Below are 18,337 nucleotides of genomic sequence, written 5' to 3'. Positions count from 1 at the left end.
CAAACAAAGGGACCCTCTCTCGAAGGTGCACAAGCGAGGGCCGTCAAAAGCTCTCTTTCTCTCTGAGGTGGCCGTGCGAGGTCAGACTAAGGCTCTCTCTCTCTCTCTCTGAGGTGGCCGTGCGAGGTCAGACTAAGGATCTCTCTCTCTCTCTGAGGTGGTCCAACGGGGGCCTCTGACTGAACGTCAGGCTGGAGGGGGGTAACAAGGCCAGTCTGTTTCAGAGGATTTCCTTCAGGTAAGTTCATAACTTTATATTCATAACATGGAAGTCACAGCTGGCGTGCATTGACAACAGTTTGTAAATAAAAATGAAGGCAAAAATATGGCATGTCTGGGCTATAACTAGCAGACCCTGATCTGAAGACATAAGGGACCTACTGTACTGTGGGAAGAAGCAAATACATGATAGCTGCTGGTACCTGGCCATGCCTAACAAGCGGTCTGACTGGTATATATCATGGTACATGGTATATCATAGATACTTGCCATTAAGGAGCGGGTAGGAAGTTAGGGCCTGTTGCTCATGGATGACTAAAGGTTAGGCTGCGGACATTCAGGGTTCGATCACAGAACATAACCCACTAGGCATTCCTGCACCCCTGCAAAGCATGGTGAAAGGTTGATTGTTTGAGATTACAGTATGTTGTGTAAAGGACGTGGTGAGAATAACGAAAGGTGGTGGAACATTACGATCCTCATCTAGATGTCCAACATCCCCACATCTTCAGTGTATCCCTCCTAGCCATTGCAGGAAAGGGGGATCAATACCTTTTATGTTCCTTCTCAAGGTTTCCTGGTTCTTCTCAAACTGTATTTTTTTTTTTTTACAATTTTTGTCAGCTTATTTACTGTAAGACAACAACATTTAATTTGTCTTATTTCGTACCACGTTGGCCTCCAACCGTCTGAGATTGCGGGGAAGTAATCACAGGATTAACAAGAAAAACTTTGATGTGCTGTTCATGTGTTTGACCATTGCACTGTACAGGTGTCATAAAGATAAGACCATACTATCCCACATTGTATCAACTGTCTTTCCTACAGAGAATGACACATAAAAAATAGCAGAAGATAGCTTGGAGATAAAATGCATAACGACCTGGATTAAGGCGTGATTCTCTGATGAAGTCTCCAAACTATTGTATACTACGATGTAAATCTTTGGCTGCCGACCCGATGGGTTTTGAGGAGACTAAATCCTTCATGGGACGCCTTGATCGAATTTATACAACCGAACGCCTCTGGACAAATGTATTTAGAACCGTTCAAACTCCCTTCTCTGGGATTGACAAGATAAACATGTTGGAAATATTGCATGGGACTGACTTCAGATAGCTGTTTCATTTATTCTTCTCTTTGTCTGCACGCAGGAATTCTTCTCAGCGTGAAAACAACCAGCGTCCCCACGATGGCAATCCGATAGGGTAAGATAAGATAAGATGGGGGGTTAAGTAAAGGGATATGACCTAGTCTACTTAATAAAATAGACTTTTACCTAGCCTGTAGCCTCTATCAGCTAGCCCACATCCGCTAGCCTTTAACCTAGCCTATTAGCTAGCCTACATTAACTAGCCTTTGGTGAAAAATGGCTTACATAAACTAGTCTACAAAACCATTAAATGTGCTTACAAATCAAAACGAATACAAACATCCAGCACATCAACTATAAATGACTATGTGATACTAATAGCACGTAATGTGTGTAACATTTGTTAAAGATGTTAGCCCAACATTGCACAAATATTGTAAACGATGGTATATATAAAGTCCTGGTGGTGATAATGACCTGCTCCGTGTCCGTCACAGCGGGAATGACAACGGACCCAGCAGGCTCCACAGGACGCTGTCCCGTTTCGGGAGCAGACACTCCCGGGACCCCCAGAGACACGCCCGGGAGGCCCCCAGGCCGCCCCCAGAGGACCCACCAGCACCTGCACCGTCGAGACCCCCTGCTGCCCAAGGTATTACCGACTGAAACACAAATAAACAACTCTCAGTATATGGTACGACATATGCTCCATATATTAGAAAGAAACAGCAACACAAAAACAATGTTTACCAATATTATATTTATGATTCCCATGGCTACTTTGAACTCTTTAGAAACTAGGTCATGCAGCATTAAAACTTTTTTTTTGCAGCTAATCCAAATGTTATCTTTGATTGTTGTTCAGTTAATAAACAATGGAGACACACACGACACACCTCTGAGTCTATACAGTATGTGGTACAAACGACATCTTGGTCTATAAATGGTACATTGGACACCAGAAGCCTTAAGGGAGACTATTCCAACAAGATGAATGAATAACTTGACTACGTGTCTTTTTGATCTCCCAGCTGAAAGGCCCTCTCCACCGAGCCCAACAGCCAAACCAGCACTAGCCCCTAAACCTCAGGCCTCTGCTCTGGCAGAGAGGCTACCGAAGCAGCTGACTTCTAAACCAAAGCCCAGGCTTCCACCAAGGCCTCTGTCAAAATTGTTTACCAGCAACAAGCATGGTGAAAACATCCTGCAGGTACAGTGGAAGCACACAATGTACTGCACAATGTACTGTATAGGGATGGATTGATAAACAAGTCAATGGATGGATGGATATATAGATGGGTAGATAGATAGATAGATAGATAGATAGATAGATAGATAGATTTATATTGATGGCATGAGGTGGATGGGTAGATGATAGATGGATAGATAGAAGCATGGGAGAGATACATTGAGGATAGATGTTAACCAACGGCTGACTCTGTCAAAGGGTTTGGACTGTTTCCGCGGCGACACGACCCTGTGTGATGTCATCCTGGTGGCGGGCGACGCCAGCGAGGCCTTCCCCGTCCACCGGGTCATCATGGCCTCCGCCAGCGACTACTTCAAAGCCATGTTCACCGGTGAGACCGTCGCCATCGTCTACACCTCCAGGCACACAGTACTGCAGACGCACGCAGAGTCACGTAGATCCATATCAAAGAACACAGTACGAACCAGTTACCGCAAACCCAGTCAGCTTCACATTTACATTTTCACAAACAGCTACCCAAATACACACAGTTACAGTGACTATGGCTTTTTGACCATCCATACATAACCACAAGCTTACATTAGCTACCAGAATACACAGGAAAAACCACCAACGCTACAGCTTTATATGAGCTGCGTAGAGGACACAGTGGCACACAGGGCTACGCCTTCACCCCATAACAAGTCCCCCACTGTGGCTGTTTCTGCCGTGGTCTGTGAGGAAAAGAGGAAGTGTGGACACATATTTGTCATGTGATCTGCATTTCTTTCAACAGTAACCCACCCTTATCACATAGCCACAGAACAGTGCCATATCTCTTATGGTCTCTGAAATGAGTGGCTGTGACACGTCCCTCGCTGTGTCTGGTTCTTCCTCAGTATCTGTGAGGAACTGAGAACAGATATATTTATCACACAATTACAATCACCTACAACAGACACCCAACCCGTCCATCACTTTAGGTTGGAGCCTTGGAGCCTGTTATATATATATATATATATATATATATATATATGCATATTTCATATTTAACTATTATATTTAATACAACAAATGTACTGAATGTGAATAGGTGCATAAGGTACATATTTTGACATGGCAATGCCAGTTTATGAATAAACAAATGAACAAATGATGTAACGTGTCCTACGTGATGGATGCGCCGGAGTCATGGCCGCCTCTGAACGCCCCGGTTTTGTTTGGTAACGCGGCTGTGATCCAGGTGGCATGCGGGAGCAGGAGATGGAGGAGATCAAGCTCCACGGAGTGACCAGGGCGGGTCTGAAGAACGTCATCGACTTCATCTACACCTCCAGGGTCAACCTGAACATGGCCAACCTGCAGGACACGCTGGAGGCCGCCAACTTCCTGCAGGTCATGCCCGTGTTGGGCTTCTGCAACCAGCTGCTGAGCAGCGAGGTGAGCCCCGGGCACGCTCTGATCCGAGCGTACGGCTACATACGCAGGGACACACAAGCACACAAAGACACTGTGGATAAATGAACCTGAGGCTGAACTTGAGGCTGAGAACGATTGAAGCATACAATCACAATGATATGCCATATTTATATTTTCAATTACTTTTTTTGTATAACTTTTTGTATTACTGTGGCACTGTTGCAGTGTTGCAGACTTTATGTGCAGACAGTGTGCAGACTTTTTTTAGACACAGCCCTCAGTGTGGCAGCCCCTGAAATCCTACAAGGTACAGCTTAACAAATGTCCGAGCCATAGTCACCCAGCAGCCATCTTGGTTCCTTCTTGGTTCTAAATGCTAGCTGGGTGGGGGAATTCAATGTGTTTAGAACCAAGACGGCCGCTAGGTGAAAAGGGCCCATGGATGGTACGACACGCGGAATTATGGATGACGGATAAGTGAATGATTCATGTGTGTGTGTGTGTGTGTGTGTGTGTGTGTGTGTGTGTCAGATCACGGTGGATAACTGCGTGGAGGTGGAGCGTGTTGCAGTTGATCTGCTGCTGGAGGATGTGCAGGAGAACATAGGTGTGTGTTTATATAATCTCTTTACCTTACCCAAATAGTATCTGCATATACACACGAAGGTTTTGACATTTTCTCCAGACTGTATATGTGCCCCATGTTTTCTTGGACTGTTTCATTATTTGGTCATTTAGCAGACGCTTTTACCCAAAGCTCCTTACAGTGAATTCAGATACATCTCATTAAGGAGTCGTTACCTGACTTCCGATATGAAAGAGGGGGGACATTTGTATTTTGGCGGTACATTTACACACAAAATATCTGCTGTTAATATTAAAAAAAATGTATCTAAAACAATATGGGTACATTTCAAGGGAAAGCTCCAGCAGCTTCAAACAGACAGCCTCAAACCCAGAACCAACCAATCCCCCCCCCCGCGCCTCGCCTGACTCATCCCTCTCCTCCCAGGCGAGTTTGTGATCCAGAACCTGTGTGAGCTGGTGCAGAGCGGCCGCTACCTGGAGCTGTCGGCCAGCAGCGTGGCCCAGGCGCTGGGCAGCGACTCCCTGAAGGGCTTCTCCGAGATGGAGCTGTACGGCATCGCCCGCGCCTGGCTCACCCACGACGCGCCCCGCCGCCGCGCCTTCATCTACACCCTGATGCGCCACATCCGCTTTCCCCTCATGACCCCCGGCCAGCTGATCCAGATCTCCCAGTGCGAGGAGGACGAGGGGGACCAGGAGGGCGGAGGGGCGGGGGCGGCGGCGGCGGCGGCGGCGGCGGCGGCGGCGGCGGGCAAGGAGACGCTGATGCGCAGCGACGCGGCGTGCGTCAGCCTACTGCTGGAGGCCAGCAACTACCAGATGATGCCCTACCTGCAGCCCGCGCTGCAGACCGAGCGCACGCGCATCCGCTCCGACGCCACGCACCTGCTGGCGCTGGGGGGCGTGATGCGGCAGCAGCTGGTGGTCAGCCGCGAGCTGAGGCTCTACGACGGGGAGACCGGGCTGTGGAGGGCCCTGGAGCCCATGGTGGTGCCCCGATACCAGCACGGGGTGGCCCTGCTCGGGGGCTTCCTCTTCATAGTGGGAGGTAGGAGCATACGCCCCTGTACGGTACAGCACTACCTGGAACGGGGCTAGGAGCATCCACCACTGTACACTACTGCACTGCCACATAGTGGTCCTGAGAAAGGCGCATACACCACTGTACACTACTGCACTGCCACATAGTGGTCCTGAGAAAGGCGCATACACCACTGTACACTACCGCACTGCCACATAGTGGTCCTGAGAAAGGCGCATACACCACTGTACACTACTGCACTGCCACATAGTGGTCCTGAGAAAGGCGCATCCACCACTGTACACTACTGCACTGCCACATAGTGGTCCTGAGAAAGGCGCATACACCACTGTACACTACTGCACTGCCACATAGTGGTCCTGAGAAAGGCGCATACACCACTGTACACTACTGCACTGCCACATAGTGGTCCTGAGAAAGGCGCATACACCACTGTACACTACTGCACTGCCACATAGTGGTCCTGAGAAAGGCGCACACACCACTGTACACTACTGCACTGCCACATAGTGGTCCTGAGAAAGGAGCATCCACCACTGTACACTACTACACTCCAAACATTCATTCCGCACTCATTGTGCTCCACCATGTACCACTGTACACAATGTGTCCACTCACAACAACAACAACAACAACAACAACAACGGCTCTCACCCACTTCCTCCGTCCTCCGTCCCCCCTCCCCCCCCCCCGCCCCTCAGGCCAGAGCACCTACGACACCAAGGGGAAGACGGCGCTGGACTGCGCGTACCGCTACGACCCGCGCTTCGACCGCTGGCTGCAGATTGCCTCGCTCAACGCCAAGAGGACCTTCTTCCACCTGAGCGCCCTGAAGGGGCGGCTGTACGCCGTGGGGGGGAGGAACCTGTCCGGAGAGATCGGTGAGCCTCTTTGTAACCCGCCCCCCCCCCGTGATGACCTTGCATGTGCAGCACGCCCACACAGTCGATGATGTGTTGGTTTTCATTTTTACTGATTGACAATAGATAGATAGATAGATAGATAGATAGATAGATTTACTTTACTGATTCCCAAGCTGGGAAATTGCAGTGTAGAGCAGGCAGCAGCATTACACACAGTAACAACACAAATAAAGAGAAACAACCTTGACATATATATAAAAAAGAAGCAATATGAAATGTAATATAAAAAATGTATGAATAAGCAGTATAATTGTAGTGCAAAGTAGAAAGTAGAAAGTAGAAATATAAGGTGCAAGTGAACAGATAAAACAGATTTGTGATTGATTCAATGATTTGGGAGGCTGTAGATAATATTAAAAGGGCTTACAAAGTGGAGGCATTGTAAGCCCTGGTTCCGGCCAACACCTTTTCAGTTGTTGTTGAGAAACCTGTTTGTTATACATGTATCAGAAAAGATAAGATAAGGTTGACTTTATTGTCTTTGAAGTAAATCTGTCTCATCTGCTGAGTTCATTATCCGCTAATAAAATGTAAATAACAAAAGGTTATTGACCATAAAGTTACACACTGCCCATCATCCAACACATGACAATGATACATATGCATGTATACGTATTCTCTTTCTATTTTTCTCATTGATTTATTCCATAAGTGCACACAGAGCCATCATGTCACCAAGGCGTGTACTGAACTAGAGCGGTAAAGATCTAAACCAAAGAGAGAACATTGGGTTTGGGTAAACAAAGCTAAACTCTTAACCTTGACCAAACAACACGATGGGAGCAGTTTGGGTTAGGCTCTCGACCCGAGAGATCAGAGACCAAACCAGCAATCCTCTTGTTCTAAGAACCTACTACAGAGAAAACAGAGTCAACAAATGAAAACAAATTTGGAAAAAAGGCGTGCAGGAGTTATCAGAACAATCCAATATGGCGTCAGCCATCCTCAGGCCCTGCTGGTTTTACAACGCCATGAGCTGGGCCTCACCCTAGAGATTTTGCTTGCCAGCTTTTTGAGATGGTATCTGTACAGTGTAGCAGTGCTCCAGAATTGCTCTGTACAAGTGTCAAGTACCTGGCCACAGATGTTGCAGAGTTCAGGACTCTTTCTGACTTCAGTGTTCCGGATGAAGTTCACAACACTCTTAACATCAATATCAACTGCCTGACAAGCCTTGTTCTTTTCCCTTATATCGCTTATTTGTGTTGTAAAATCATGATTATCAGAAATGTTGAATTCATCAGCAAGATGTTTATCTGAATCCATCTCCATCTCTTCCTCCGTTTCCAGACAGCGTGGAGTGTTACAACCTGAAGAGGAACGATTGGACGTTCATGAGTCACATGTCTGAGCCTCACTACGGACACGCTGGATCCGTGCACGGTGACCTCATGTATGTCTCAGGTAATGAAAGAACAGTGCACGTGACCTCTTGTGTAAGTCTCCGGTGATGAAAGAACAGTGCACGTGACCTCATGTATGTCTCAGGTAATGAAAGAACAGTGCACGTGACCTCATGTGTGAGTCTCCGGTGATGAAAGAACAGTGCACGTGACCTCATGTATGTCTCAGGTAATGAAAGAACAGTGCACGTGACCTCATGTGTGAGTCTCCGGTGATGAAAGAACAGTGCACGTGACCTCATGTGTGAGTCTCCGGTGATGAAAGAACAGTGCACGTGGTCGACCTCATGTATGTAGGTATACTACTACACCAACACACAATGCAAAAGTAGTGTAGTAGTAGCGTGGTATAATGTAAACAACCTTAAACATGGTGCAGCAGCTAATAGTAAAATCTAAAGAAATCTCTGTTTCCATATGCAGAGAGTGTGTTGGGAAAGCCCTCAGGACTCAGGACTGGTGCTGAGGGGGGTTACTGACAACCCTGCATGGGAGGTTAAAGTGAAGTGGCTGTGAGAACAGAAGTGAGATGCAGGAAGTAGCGATGGCTGTGGTTAAAATGGGTCAAAGCGCTGTCTGTCTGAAGCACCTGTCTGTCTGGAACGCCTGTCTGTCTGGAACGCCTGTCTGTCTGAAGCACCTGTCTGTCTGAAGCGCCTGTCTGTCTGGAACGCCTGTCTGTCTGAAGCCCCTGTCTGTCTGAAGCGCCTGTCTGTCTGAAGCTCCTGTCTGTCTGAAACGCCTGTCTGTCTGGAACGCCTGTCTGTCTGAAGCGCCTGTCTGTCTGAAGCGCCTGTCTGTGTGGAATGCCTGTCTGTCTGGAGCACCTGTCTGTCTGAAGCGCCTGTCTGTCTGAAGCGCCTGTCTGTCTGAAGCGCCTGTCTGTCTAAAGCGCCTGTCTGTCTGAAGCGCCTGTCTGTCTGAAGCACCTGTCTGTGTGGAACGCCTGTCTGTCTGAAGCGCCTGTCTGTGTGGAACGCCTGTCTGTCTGGAACGCCTGTCTGTCTGAAGCGCCTGTCTGTCTGAAGCGCCTGTCTGTCTGAAGCACCTGTCTGTCTGAAGCACCTGTCTGTCTGGAGCCACAGGTCATGGACGCCTCACGCACCAAACTGCACTTCAGAAGAAACACGACAACAGAACAGAAACCTACCAATTAATGTAGTCACTGTTGTTTTTATCTAAGGTCCCTGTGAAGCAAAAAAAAAAAAGAAAAGTTGTTTGGGATGGGCCGCTCTTTGAACGACAATAATAATATGTTGACCAGAATTGACTGTTAAACTGTAAACCTCCTCATTGAACCAAGAATATTGGAAACATCACCCAGGCTATTCGGCTGAGTGTCAAAGCAACTTTGTGACGACAGGTTGTGGTGTATGATTTAACAGATTATTATGAAGAGAAGCATGATTATAAAGGGCTGAGGAGTGCTCTGGCATTAAGAGCTCAGTGGAAGCAGGTGCGTGGAGTTTCGTGCCTGACTCTCGGCCGCACCCGCCATACATTTCAGCTCACTTCCTTCCGGTTTACACCAATCGCACATCTGCATCTCTGAGCAGAACATAGACCTGAGCGATGAACTGAGTCAGGCGGTGAGATCTGGATTTCCGTTTCAAAGTGTGCAAAACAACATAAAAAAAGAGTTTGAACAACACAGACATGTGACATAATCCATCCATAAAGATACAACAACACATGGACATGTGGCATCACAACAGCCCTGCACTGACGGGATCATGTACACACGACTGGGGCGTGTTTAAAGTAGAGACAGGGAACGTTGCAATTGTTACACCGGAGGCGACCATTCTAACGGCCTTGGGCGTGCATATTGATAACACACGCACAAACACATGCACAAACACACACAGGTTTTGGACAATGAATTGGGCTACACAGTTTGGTGTTTCAATTATCTATCTTTTTTCAAAAATTATTATTATTACTATTTTTAACTTTAGAATTATGGTCTGGCGTCACATATTAGATTGGCCACCCGGACAAAATATGATTAGTCAATCTTAATAAAACCGAAAAACGCTTGTGTTTCTGAACTCAACGCTACACAACAAGTATTTGTAACACTTGTATTGTCCCAGTCTGTGGATTAATGATCGTACGGCGTAACATATCATGTTGCGGATCGTTGTCATCGGTCTAGTTACAGCCCCGTTCGGCTGTGCTGCTCATGGGCCAGCCCTGCTAACCATCCTCCTCCTCCACCTAACCCTCCACGTGTTTCCTCCCCCCCCCCCCCCCCCCCCAGGCGGCATCACCAGGGACACCTTCCAGAAGCAGCTGTGGAGCTACGACCCGGCGGCGGACGCCTGGACGCGCCGCGCCGACATGATGGAGCTGCGGGGGCTGCACTGCATGTGCACGGTGGGCGACCGCCTCTACGTCATGGGGGGCAACCACTTCGGCTCCACCAGCGACTACGACGACGTGCTGAGCTGCGAGTTCTACAGCCCGGCGTCCGACCAGTGGACGGCGGTGGCCCCCATGCCCCGGGGCCAGAGCGACGTGGGGGTGACCGTGTTCCAGGGGAGGGTCTACGTGGTGGGGGGCTACTCCTGGAACAGCCGCTGCATGGTGGACATCGTGCAGTGCTACGACCCCGAGGAGGACGCGTGGGACAGGGTGTTCAACGTGCTGGAGCCCCTGGGGGGGATACGGGCGTGCACCATGAGGGTGCACGTGCCGGAGGACTGCGTGGACGAGGCGCGGATACAGGACTGCCCGCTGCCGGCCGCCAAGAGCTGAGGGAGGGGGGGGGGGGGGGGGTGTGACTCAGGGCCAGAGGCGGGGGGGGGGGCCATGGCTCTGTGGTCAAACTGTTTCCACAAAGAGATTACAAGAAATGTAATGAAATGTTATGTCTAAGGGAATGGGATTGCTGTCGGTCCTAAGTGAAAACATATCACACCCCATCAAATTCAGATTTTAGAGTTCCTGTCTTAAGGTCCTTTTACATCAGACATAATGAATAAATTACACAAAAAAAAACGAGAAAAACCCCAGGAAATACAAACGCGTTCAGTGTAAAAGGACCTTGACTGTGTGATACCATAAGGATCACACACTATTTTTTGATCACACACCAAAAAATAAGGCATAAATCAATATAAATAACACAACCCCCCCTGCATTATTATTTTTTTTACTATATTGTATACAAATATTTGTAATATATTATTTTGCTATTCTACTATACTATCTATTTGATATGAATATTTTTAATATATTTGAGATGATTGTTGACCCTGTTATAATGCTGTAAAGAGCCTGTCTGCCTGTGGTAGAGATATGGGTTGGTTATGCCTGCCGTAAGCTACTTAAACGGCTAATATCAACTGGGATGGTAAATTATTCTGGGTGGTACATTCTAACATGTGGTCAGATATACTGACATGACTTATGACTTTTAGAAATTATATTTTATTGTATTTTCAAGGGCTATTTGTTCAAATGATTCTATGCTTTTAACATTTAGTGTTACAAAAAACTGTTGACGTGATGTGAAGAAGAATAGTTCAATTCTTAGTTGACATAGGTTGTTACTCTGAAACCAGTAAGACATTTTTACAGTACACTGTAAGTGCAGTTTGAAGCAGTGATTTGTTTTTTCTTTCTTTTTCTTTTATTTCTTTTTTTTTTCTTTCGTTCTCCGGTCGATAATGTTGAGATATTAATAAAAGTTGCATTACATTAAACAGCAGATCTATTTATCTTGTTAAACATTTAATCATCATAATATATATACATAATAAATATCACAAATTCTTTAACCTTCTTTACTAATCCTAGTCAATTTCAAACACATTTATCTGAATTCTTCCTTCTGCTCTCCCCTCTACCTTCCTCTTTCCAAATAAAAACTGTGATGTCAGTTAGCATAATCACCACACAAATTAACTCTTAAGGCATTTTTACACTGCCATGCCGGTATGGTCGCGGCATTGCACGCCCTGCAATTTCACTGTCTTGCCTGTGTCAAACCGAGGGGGTAAAATCCCCCTTCGCCACGCAGCGGTCTTTCTTGGTTCACTGGAGAAGGCGGGACTACGTACAGAGTCTAGACCTCTTTAGAATCATTTGCATACTATTGCATATTTTTTTATGATTCAAGAAACTCGCATGCAAGAATGAGTATACACGAGTGTAGGCTACAAACACAATTAATTATTTACAAGTGCAAAAACACAAACATATTCTTTATTTTTCTGACCACTTGTTCCTCTGCGTCTTTCTCATAGATTGCACCATCTTTCAAAGTCTTTGTTAAATGCGACTGCATCACCTTCTCTCTCGTGATGGTCAGCAGCTCGCGGATTTCACTGTCTCTCCAGTTAGAACTGCTCATGTTGATGTTGCTGCGTTATGACTGTTGTAGAGACAACGCAGCAACACCTCTTCCCAAGTATTCTTGCAGACATGTCCACTTCCCCCTTCCTCAGATGTATTGCCACCAGCCTGACTTTCACCACTAGATTAGCCGGTAATGTTGCTTTGGCCTCGGTTCCTCATCCTTCAGCCTGGTGATAAGAGGACAGGCGAGATACAGTCGTCTGCCAGGCCAAGGTCTTCAAACACAGCAGGGATCTGACCAAATGTTCGTCCTTGAAGCCCTACGGGCCTGTGGCAGAATTCACCATCAACACAGACAAACTGAACCAGTGATACTTCTGTACTGTACACCTTACATTCCCCTGGAAGGGTTGTGATAAACTATACGTAAATGAAACTACACTTCACTTCACATTTAAACCACCACTCTTCTGCGTTCAATCACTATTTCACCGGCCATGATGTCTGCTATTAATCACTAGGAGGAGGGAAACCTTGGTCTCTGTCAGATAACCCATTGCCTTGAAACTGTTATTTACAGCCTTTAACAGAAACAATGTAGTCAAGCACTTTTTTTATGAAACTTGCATTTCTGAAAAGCATAAAATGTTCTTGTTATTGAATATCAAATATCAATTTCAAAACATGACCTTTTCTCTACCTTATATAGGTATGGCTGGATATCGGGTGTCAAACCTAGTTCCCAAGTACAGGGTTTAATACCCAATATGGCATGCATCTGAAATCATTCCCAAAGCATCTGCATCTGCTAAATTGTAAACGTAGTCATCACTCAGTCATCACGCTCAGTAGAGATTTACCGAAAGCTTTAATAAAGTTAAAGTTGACGGTTTTCCATATGTCATTGCGAGTCCTTCTAATGATGAGCTCATTGTCCGACTGATCCGTACACCAAGACAACGTATCTGGCCCAGAGCTGTCCTTGGCAGATACAAAACATATACAACTGTTGCGCTCAGAGTGCTTGGCTCCAGACTGCAACACATCCCTCAACCACAGGGGGACAGAGAGACCCTCCTCAATACTCTGGGACAGAGAGGAATAAAAGGGCCGGGTCACAACGGGACCAGACAGAGGACCCAGAAGCACTCCTCGGCTTGTTTAGCAGCAGAGGCAGGAAGCGCTGGTACGGTGACAAGAGGAGCCCTATACTCACCCACCACGACGCCGTCAACCCCTGGGAACTGAGATACACTGATCTGCGAAGGCTAGACGACCGACAAGGAGACAAGAGGAGCGATCGGGGAGAGAGTAGGAGACAAGGAGAGAGGGGGTCCACAGCCAGAGTTCTGATTCCAGGGGGCTTGGTTCGTGAACGCTGCGTGTGCAGGGTACACTCGTCCAGGGTCGTGCTGAGCGCGTGCGGGCCAGTGATGTCTCTGAGCGGGGACGTGTGTCTGGTGACCGGGGCGGGGGGGTTTCTGGGGCGGAGGCTGGTCAAGCTGCTGCTGGAGGAGGAGAAGCTAGCGGAGATCCGTCTGCTGGACCGGCACATCCAGCCCCAACTCCTGCAGTCTCTGGAGGGTAAGACACCCCCCCCCGGAACGGCATTATACCATCGAGACTGGGGCACTCTTTCTGGTTTGTGATGTGTTGTTATCTAGCATTAGCACGTCTAGAACTTTTTGAAATTGAATTTGGAAACCAGCTCATACATAGCCATAGAGAGAGAGAGAGAGAGAGAGAGAGAGAGAGAGAGAGAGAGAGAGAGAGAGAGAGAGAGAGAGAGAGAGAGAGAGAGAGAGAGAGAGAGAGAGAGAGAAAGAGATAGATAGAGGCTAGACCTATGGCATTTAAAATACTTAAAATGTGAACAGATGCTGATGAGAAAATTCATTAAATATCCTGTCTTTTTAAGGGATGTTAAACCAGTAGTTTAAGAGTACAGGGTGTACTTTACTCCAAATCCATACACCTTGTATATTTGCCCTGTTTGCTGTAACTTTCTTGCTTGAATTGTCTTTTAATCATAGTTTCATCATAGGCAAGCATTAAGCAATAAGCATGTTTTTTGTTTGTTGTTCGATTGTTGGCAATATACGTACATTTTCATCCTCTATTCTATTTGGTTCTGCTCTATCGCTGCCCACCAACCCGTAGTGTGTGTGTGGTCACTGTGATCCACCTGTCTGTGTACCTAGAGGCCCGGGGCCAGACCCGACTGAGTGTGCTGGAGGGGGACATCAGGGACAGTGACTTCCTGGTCCGGGCGTGCCGGGGCGTGTCCGTGGTCTTCCACATTGCCTCGCTCATCGATGTCATCGGGGCGCTGGACTACAGCGAGCTGTACGCAGTCAATGTTAAAGGTACTGCGTGTGTATCAATCCCTCAGGGCTTTCCTTGGGCCCGATAGTCGCAGATAACTGACACAATTCCAAACTGGATTCCATTCCATTTCTGAGAGGGGGCCAAAGTTGGCCAAAATTTTCAGGGTCGAAGAAATTATAACAATTGGCCCTATTCACATAGCGGCCATCTTTTTCTAGATCATAACCAATACAAACCAACAGCTAACGAATAGCTAACAAATAGCTCACCAAAAGATAATTTCCAAAGCATAATAACCAAAAGATAATAACCAATATAAAATAATCAATAAGGCAATGACAAAAATATCCAGGCACTAACCCAATAATCGACAACCAACACAACCAACGGACAATAACCCGCGCCGTGCGTTCCCAGGCACCCAGCTCCTGTTGGAGGCGTGCGTGCGGGAGAACGTCGTCTCCTTCGTCTACACCAGCAGCATCGAGGTGGCGGGGCCCAACCCCGCCGGGGACCCCGTCGTCGACGGCGACGAGGCCACGCCCGACGCCGCCACCCTCAAGTTCGCCTACAGCCGCACCAAGAAGGAGGCGGAGCGCCGGAGCCTGCAGGCCAACGGCGAGCGCCTGCGGAACGGCGGCCGGCTGGCCACCGTCGCCCTCCGGCCCATGTACATCTACGGCGAGGGCTGCCGCTTCCTGCTGGGCCACATGGCCGACGGCGTCGCCAACCGCGACGTGCTGTACCGGACGTCGGCGCGCGAGGCCCGGGTCAACCCCGTGTACGTGGGCAACGCGGCGCTCGCCCACCTGCAGGCGGCGCGCAGCCTCCGCGACGTGGACCGGCGCGCCGCCGCCGCCGGCAACGTCTACTACGTCGCCGACGACACGCCCGCCGTCAGCTACAGCGACTTCAACCACGCCGTGATGGCGCCGCTGGGCTTCCGCATCCAGGAGAGGCACGTGCGGCCACTGTGGCTGCTGCACGTCGTGTGCCTGCTGCTGGAGGTGCTGCGCTTCTGCCTGCGGCCCTTCAAGCGCATCGCCCCGCCCCTCAACCGGCAGCTGCTGGTGATGCTCAACACGCCGTTCAGCTTCGGCTACCAGAAGGCCAAGAGAGACCTGGGGTACGCCCCCCGGTACAGCTGGGAGGAGGCCCGCGCGCGCACCGCGGAGTGGCTGGCCGGCCAGCTGCCCAAGGAGAGGGAGAGGCTCAGGGCCAAGTAGCTCCTCGCTTGTGGTCAGTGATAAGAGGGATCCTGGATTGTTAAGGCAAGTCACAGCTTCAGTCTCAAAGGGCTTCACAGGCCCGCGTTATAAAAGAGCTACCCAAACCTGAAGAGATGAAACAACGCTGCGAAGGAACCCAGGAGAGGGATCCGGCCTTCCAGAGACTGTTAGGAGTGTGATAGTGGCTGAATGGGCACACATAGTAGAACTCATTAAAGTTAGTAGTGGGATTACAGTCGATGATGAATATATGATCAGGTTTTTTTGGCAGATTAAAAGGTTAGGAGTAGGAGATTAGGAGTAAAATGTATTTTTACTACATGTCAAAAATCGTTTGAATTCAAGCTATTAAAAATGCGTATAATTGTTTCTCCTTGTACAGTTCTTTATTTTTGAGCGTCTTGAAGGACTCCCTACATACGATCACTTCTGGGAGTCCCCGTTTCCAAGTAAAAAGGTTGTGAGGGTTTATCAAAGAAATTAGCTGACAGTTGAAAGTACGTAAAGGTCAACGTCCCACAACATGACTCATCATGTGAACAGACTTTCAAAACAACCTATCGACCTGGCTTTCCCTGCCTCCATTGACTGCACACACATTAGAAACATTAGAAATGATTAGATGAATTTGCTTCCTTGGATGGATTTTAATGGAATAAATAGCTGTAGTAGGAAAGTGACATAGTGCTCTGTTAAAGGTCTTCTATTATCTTGAGCCGAGCATTCAATTTTAACAGGAACAATTTCAACGCTTCGATCAATGAGTGCTGAGGATGTGAATGATGGTTTATCTTACTGAGAGACGTATGGTGGTAGCCTGTGGCTGGTCGGTCGGCTGTGTTAGCGGCGCCCCCTGTTGGTCAGCCTGGACCATCTCTGCCAACTCCTGAGAGACTCTGAACAGGTAACCAAAGAAACAACATGGCAGCAAGCCAGTTCAGGAAAACACACGTGGATAGCAGAGCTAGTAATGCTACTGTGCACCCTATTTATAAAATGTTCTAATGTGCTTCTGGAATATACATTTTACAAGCACACGCATAAGGCAGGCTATTATAGGCCTGGTCAAAGCAATTCTGAATGTGTCATAACCACAGCGAAGGAGAGATCTATTTTTTTTTTGTATTGCATATATAGAACGTGCTCTGCACACAACTTTATTTAAAACCAAGCAATTGTAAAAATGAATGGCTTTGCAAAGACGTTGCTTTGGATACCACGACACGTCTGTATGACCGTGTGACGGTGGACCCCCCACTAAGGACCTGCTGCTCAACCGGAACCCGAGAAAACCGGAAGCCAGCTGCAGTTGTACCCCCTGCAGCGACACAAGCAGCTGTAGACGTTAAGCACCACCGGGCGTCTTCACCATCAGGATCCTCTCCGCTCAGAAGACCCGACAGCACGGATCTCCACTGCTCGTTAAACCCAAGCGCCTGCACGGAAGAATGCTGGCCTTTAGGTGGCAGCACACTCACACATAGACAGATAGACAGTCTCGTTTCTGTCTAGTGCAGTGGTCCTGGCGGGTACGTTAGGCTTAGGTGGCATCTAAAATATAAGAATAAGTCAGAATAGGCCTACAAAAACAGAAGAGAAAAAGAGCTATATCAAATTGATAAAATATTAGAGATTAGGCCCCTCACAATCTGCAATTAACCAATTTAACATTGTTGATTCACCTATTGATGATTATTTCCATTCATATTTGAATGACATGAACAAGATTTGACCGAGTGTGTTTGTTTATGTGTGTGTCTGTGTGTGTGTGTGTGTGTGTGTGTGTGTGTGTGTGTGTGTGAGTGTGTTAGTGTTAATTTTGTCACCTATTTTTAATGTAGTCTTAGTCTTATGTCCTTGTTAGTTTTAGTCATATTTAGCCATTCACATATCTTTTTTTGTTGGTCAAGTTTTAGTCGACTAAAAGTCTCGTCATTTTAGTATAGTTTTAGTCAAAAGAGAACTCAAGGTATCTTAGTCAAGTTTTAGTCTACTAAAAGTCTCGTCATTTTAGTCTAGTTTTAGTCAAAAGAAAACTCAATATATCTTAGTCAAGTTTTAGTCAAAACATTTTAGTCTTTTTCTAAATAACAACAATAGCGGCTTTATTTCTCTGTCGGACGCGGGCCGGGCTCGGACAGAAAAATGCGGCCCGTTCCGTGCTCTAGCTGGCAGATAGAGCACGTATCTTAGTTTTTATTTTATGCAAAACATTTGAGTCTTGTCTTTTTTCGTCAACAATAATGCATGTTAATTTAGCCTTAGTCAGCGTTTTTGGACATTGGTGCAGTCTCGTCATCGTCTCGTCTTAGTCATGGCAAAAAAGGTTGTTGACCAACAGTCTCTTTATTAGTCTCGTCTCATTTGACGAAATTAACACCACGTGTGTGTGTGTGCATGTACATGTGCACTGCATGCTCACTCGTGTCACTGAGAATCGCTTCTCTTTTTCAGGTTAGGACTTTTCTGCTCCAGTTTAAACCAATTTTTCACTCTGGTTCAACAGGTTCTCACAACTTTGGGTCATGACCAGTTCAGCTTTTGCTGACCACCACCATCGCGGCTCCCCATGATGCCCTGATTAGCGAGATTTGCTCCG

At 47.4% G+C, this 18,337-nt stretch overlaps 2 protein-coding genes across 2 annotated transcripts; both read left to right on the top strand.

Moving 5' to 3' along the window:
• Positions 1–706: 706 nt before the first annotated feature.
• Positions 707–11,569, top strand: LOC311358749 (kelch-like protein 9; the record flags this gene model as incomplete). The annotated part of the gene is made up of 11 exons (XM_084478875.1): positions 707–732; positions 1,374–1,427; positions 1,810–1,964; positions 2,344–2,522; positions 2,760–2,892; positions 3,745–3,941; positions 4,452–4,527; positions 4,933–5,556; positions 6,252–6,431; positions 7,764–7,877; positions 10,140–11,569. 11 exons carry the CDS (start codon positions 707–709, stop codon positions 10,634–10,636), a joined length of 2,235 nt encoding a protein of 744 aa, XP_084335001.1. The 3' UTR covers positions 10,637–11,569.
• Positions 11,570–13,614: 2,045 nt separating this feature from the next.
• hsd3b1 (hydroxy-delta-5-steroid dehydrogenase, 3 beta- and steroid delta-isomerase 1) lies at positions 13,615–15,735 on the top strand (the record flags this gene model as incomplete). Its single annotated transcript, XM_084478061.1, has 3 exons — positions 13,615–13,765; positions 14,383–14,547; positions 14,927–15,735. The coding sequence occupies 3 exons, from the start codon at positions 13,615–13,617 to the stop codon at positions 15,733–15,735; spliced, it is 1,125 nt and encodes a 374-aa protein (XP_084334187.1).
• Positions 15,736–18,337: the final 2,602 nt, after the last annotated feature.

The sequence above is a fragment of the Micromesistius poutassou genome (genome assembly GCF_964030765.1).
Source record: "Micromesistius poutassou genome assembly, chromosome: 14".
Lineage (NCBI taxonomy): Eukaryota > Metazoa > Chordata > Actinopteri > Gadiformes > Gadidae > Micromesistius > Micromesistius poutassou.
This window is presented reverse-complemented; position numbering and strand designations above follow the sequence as displayed.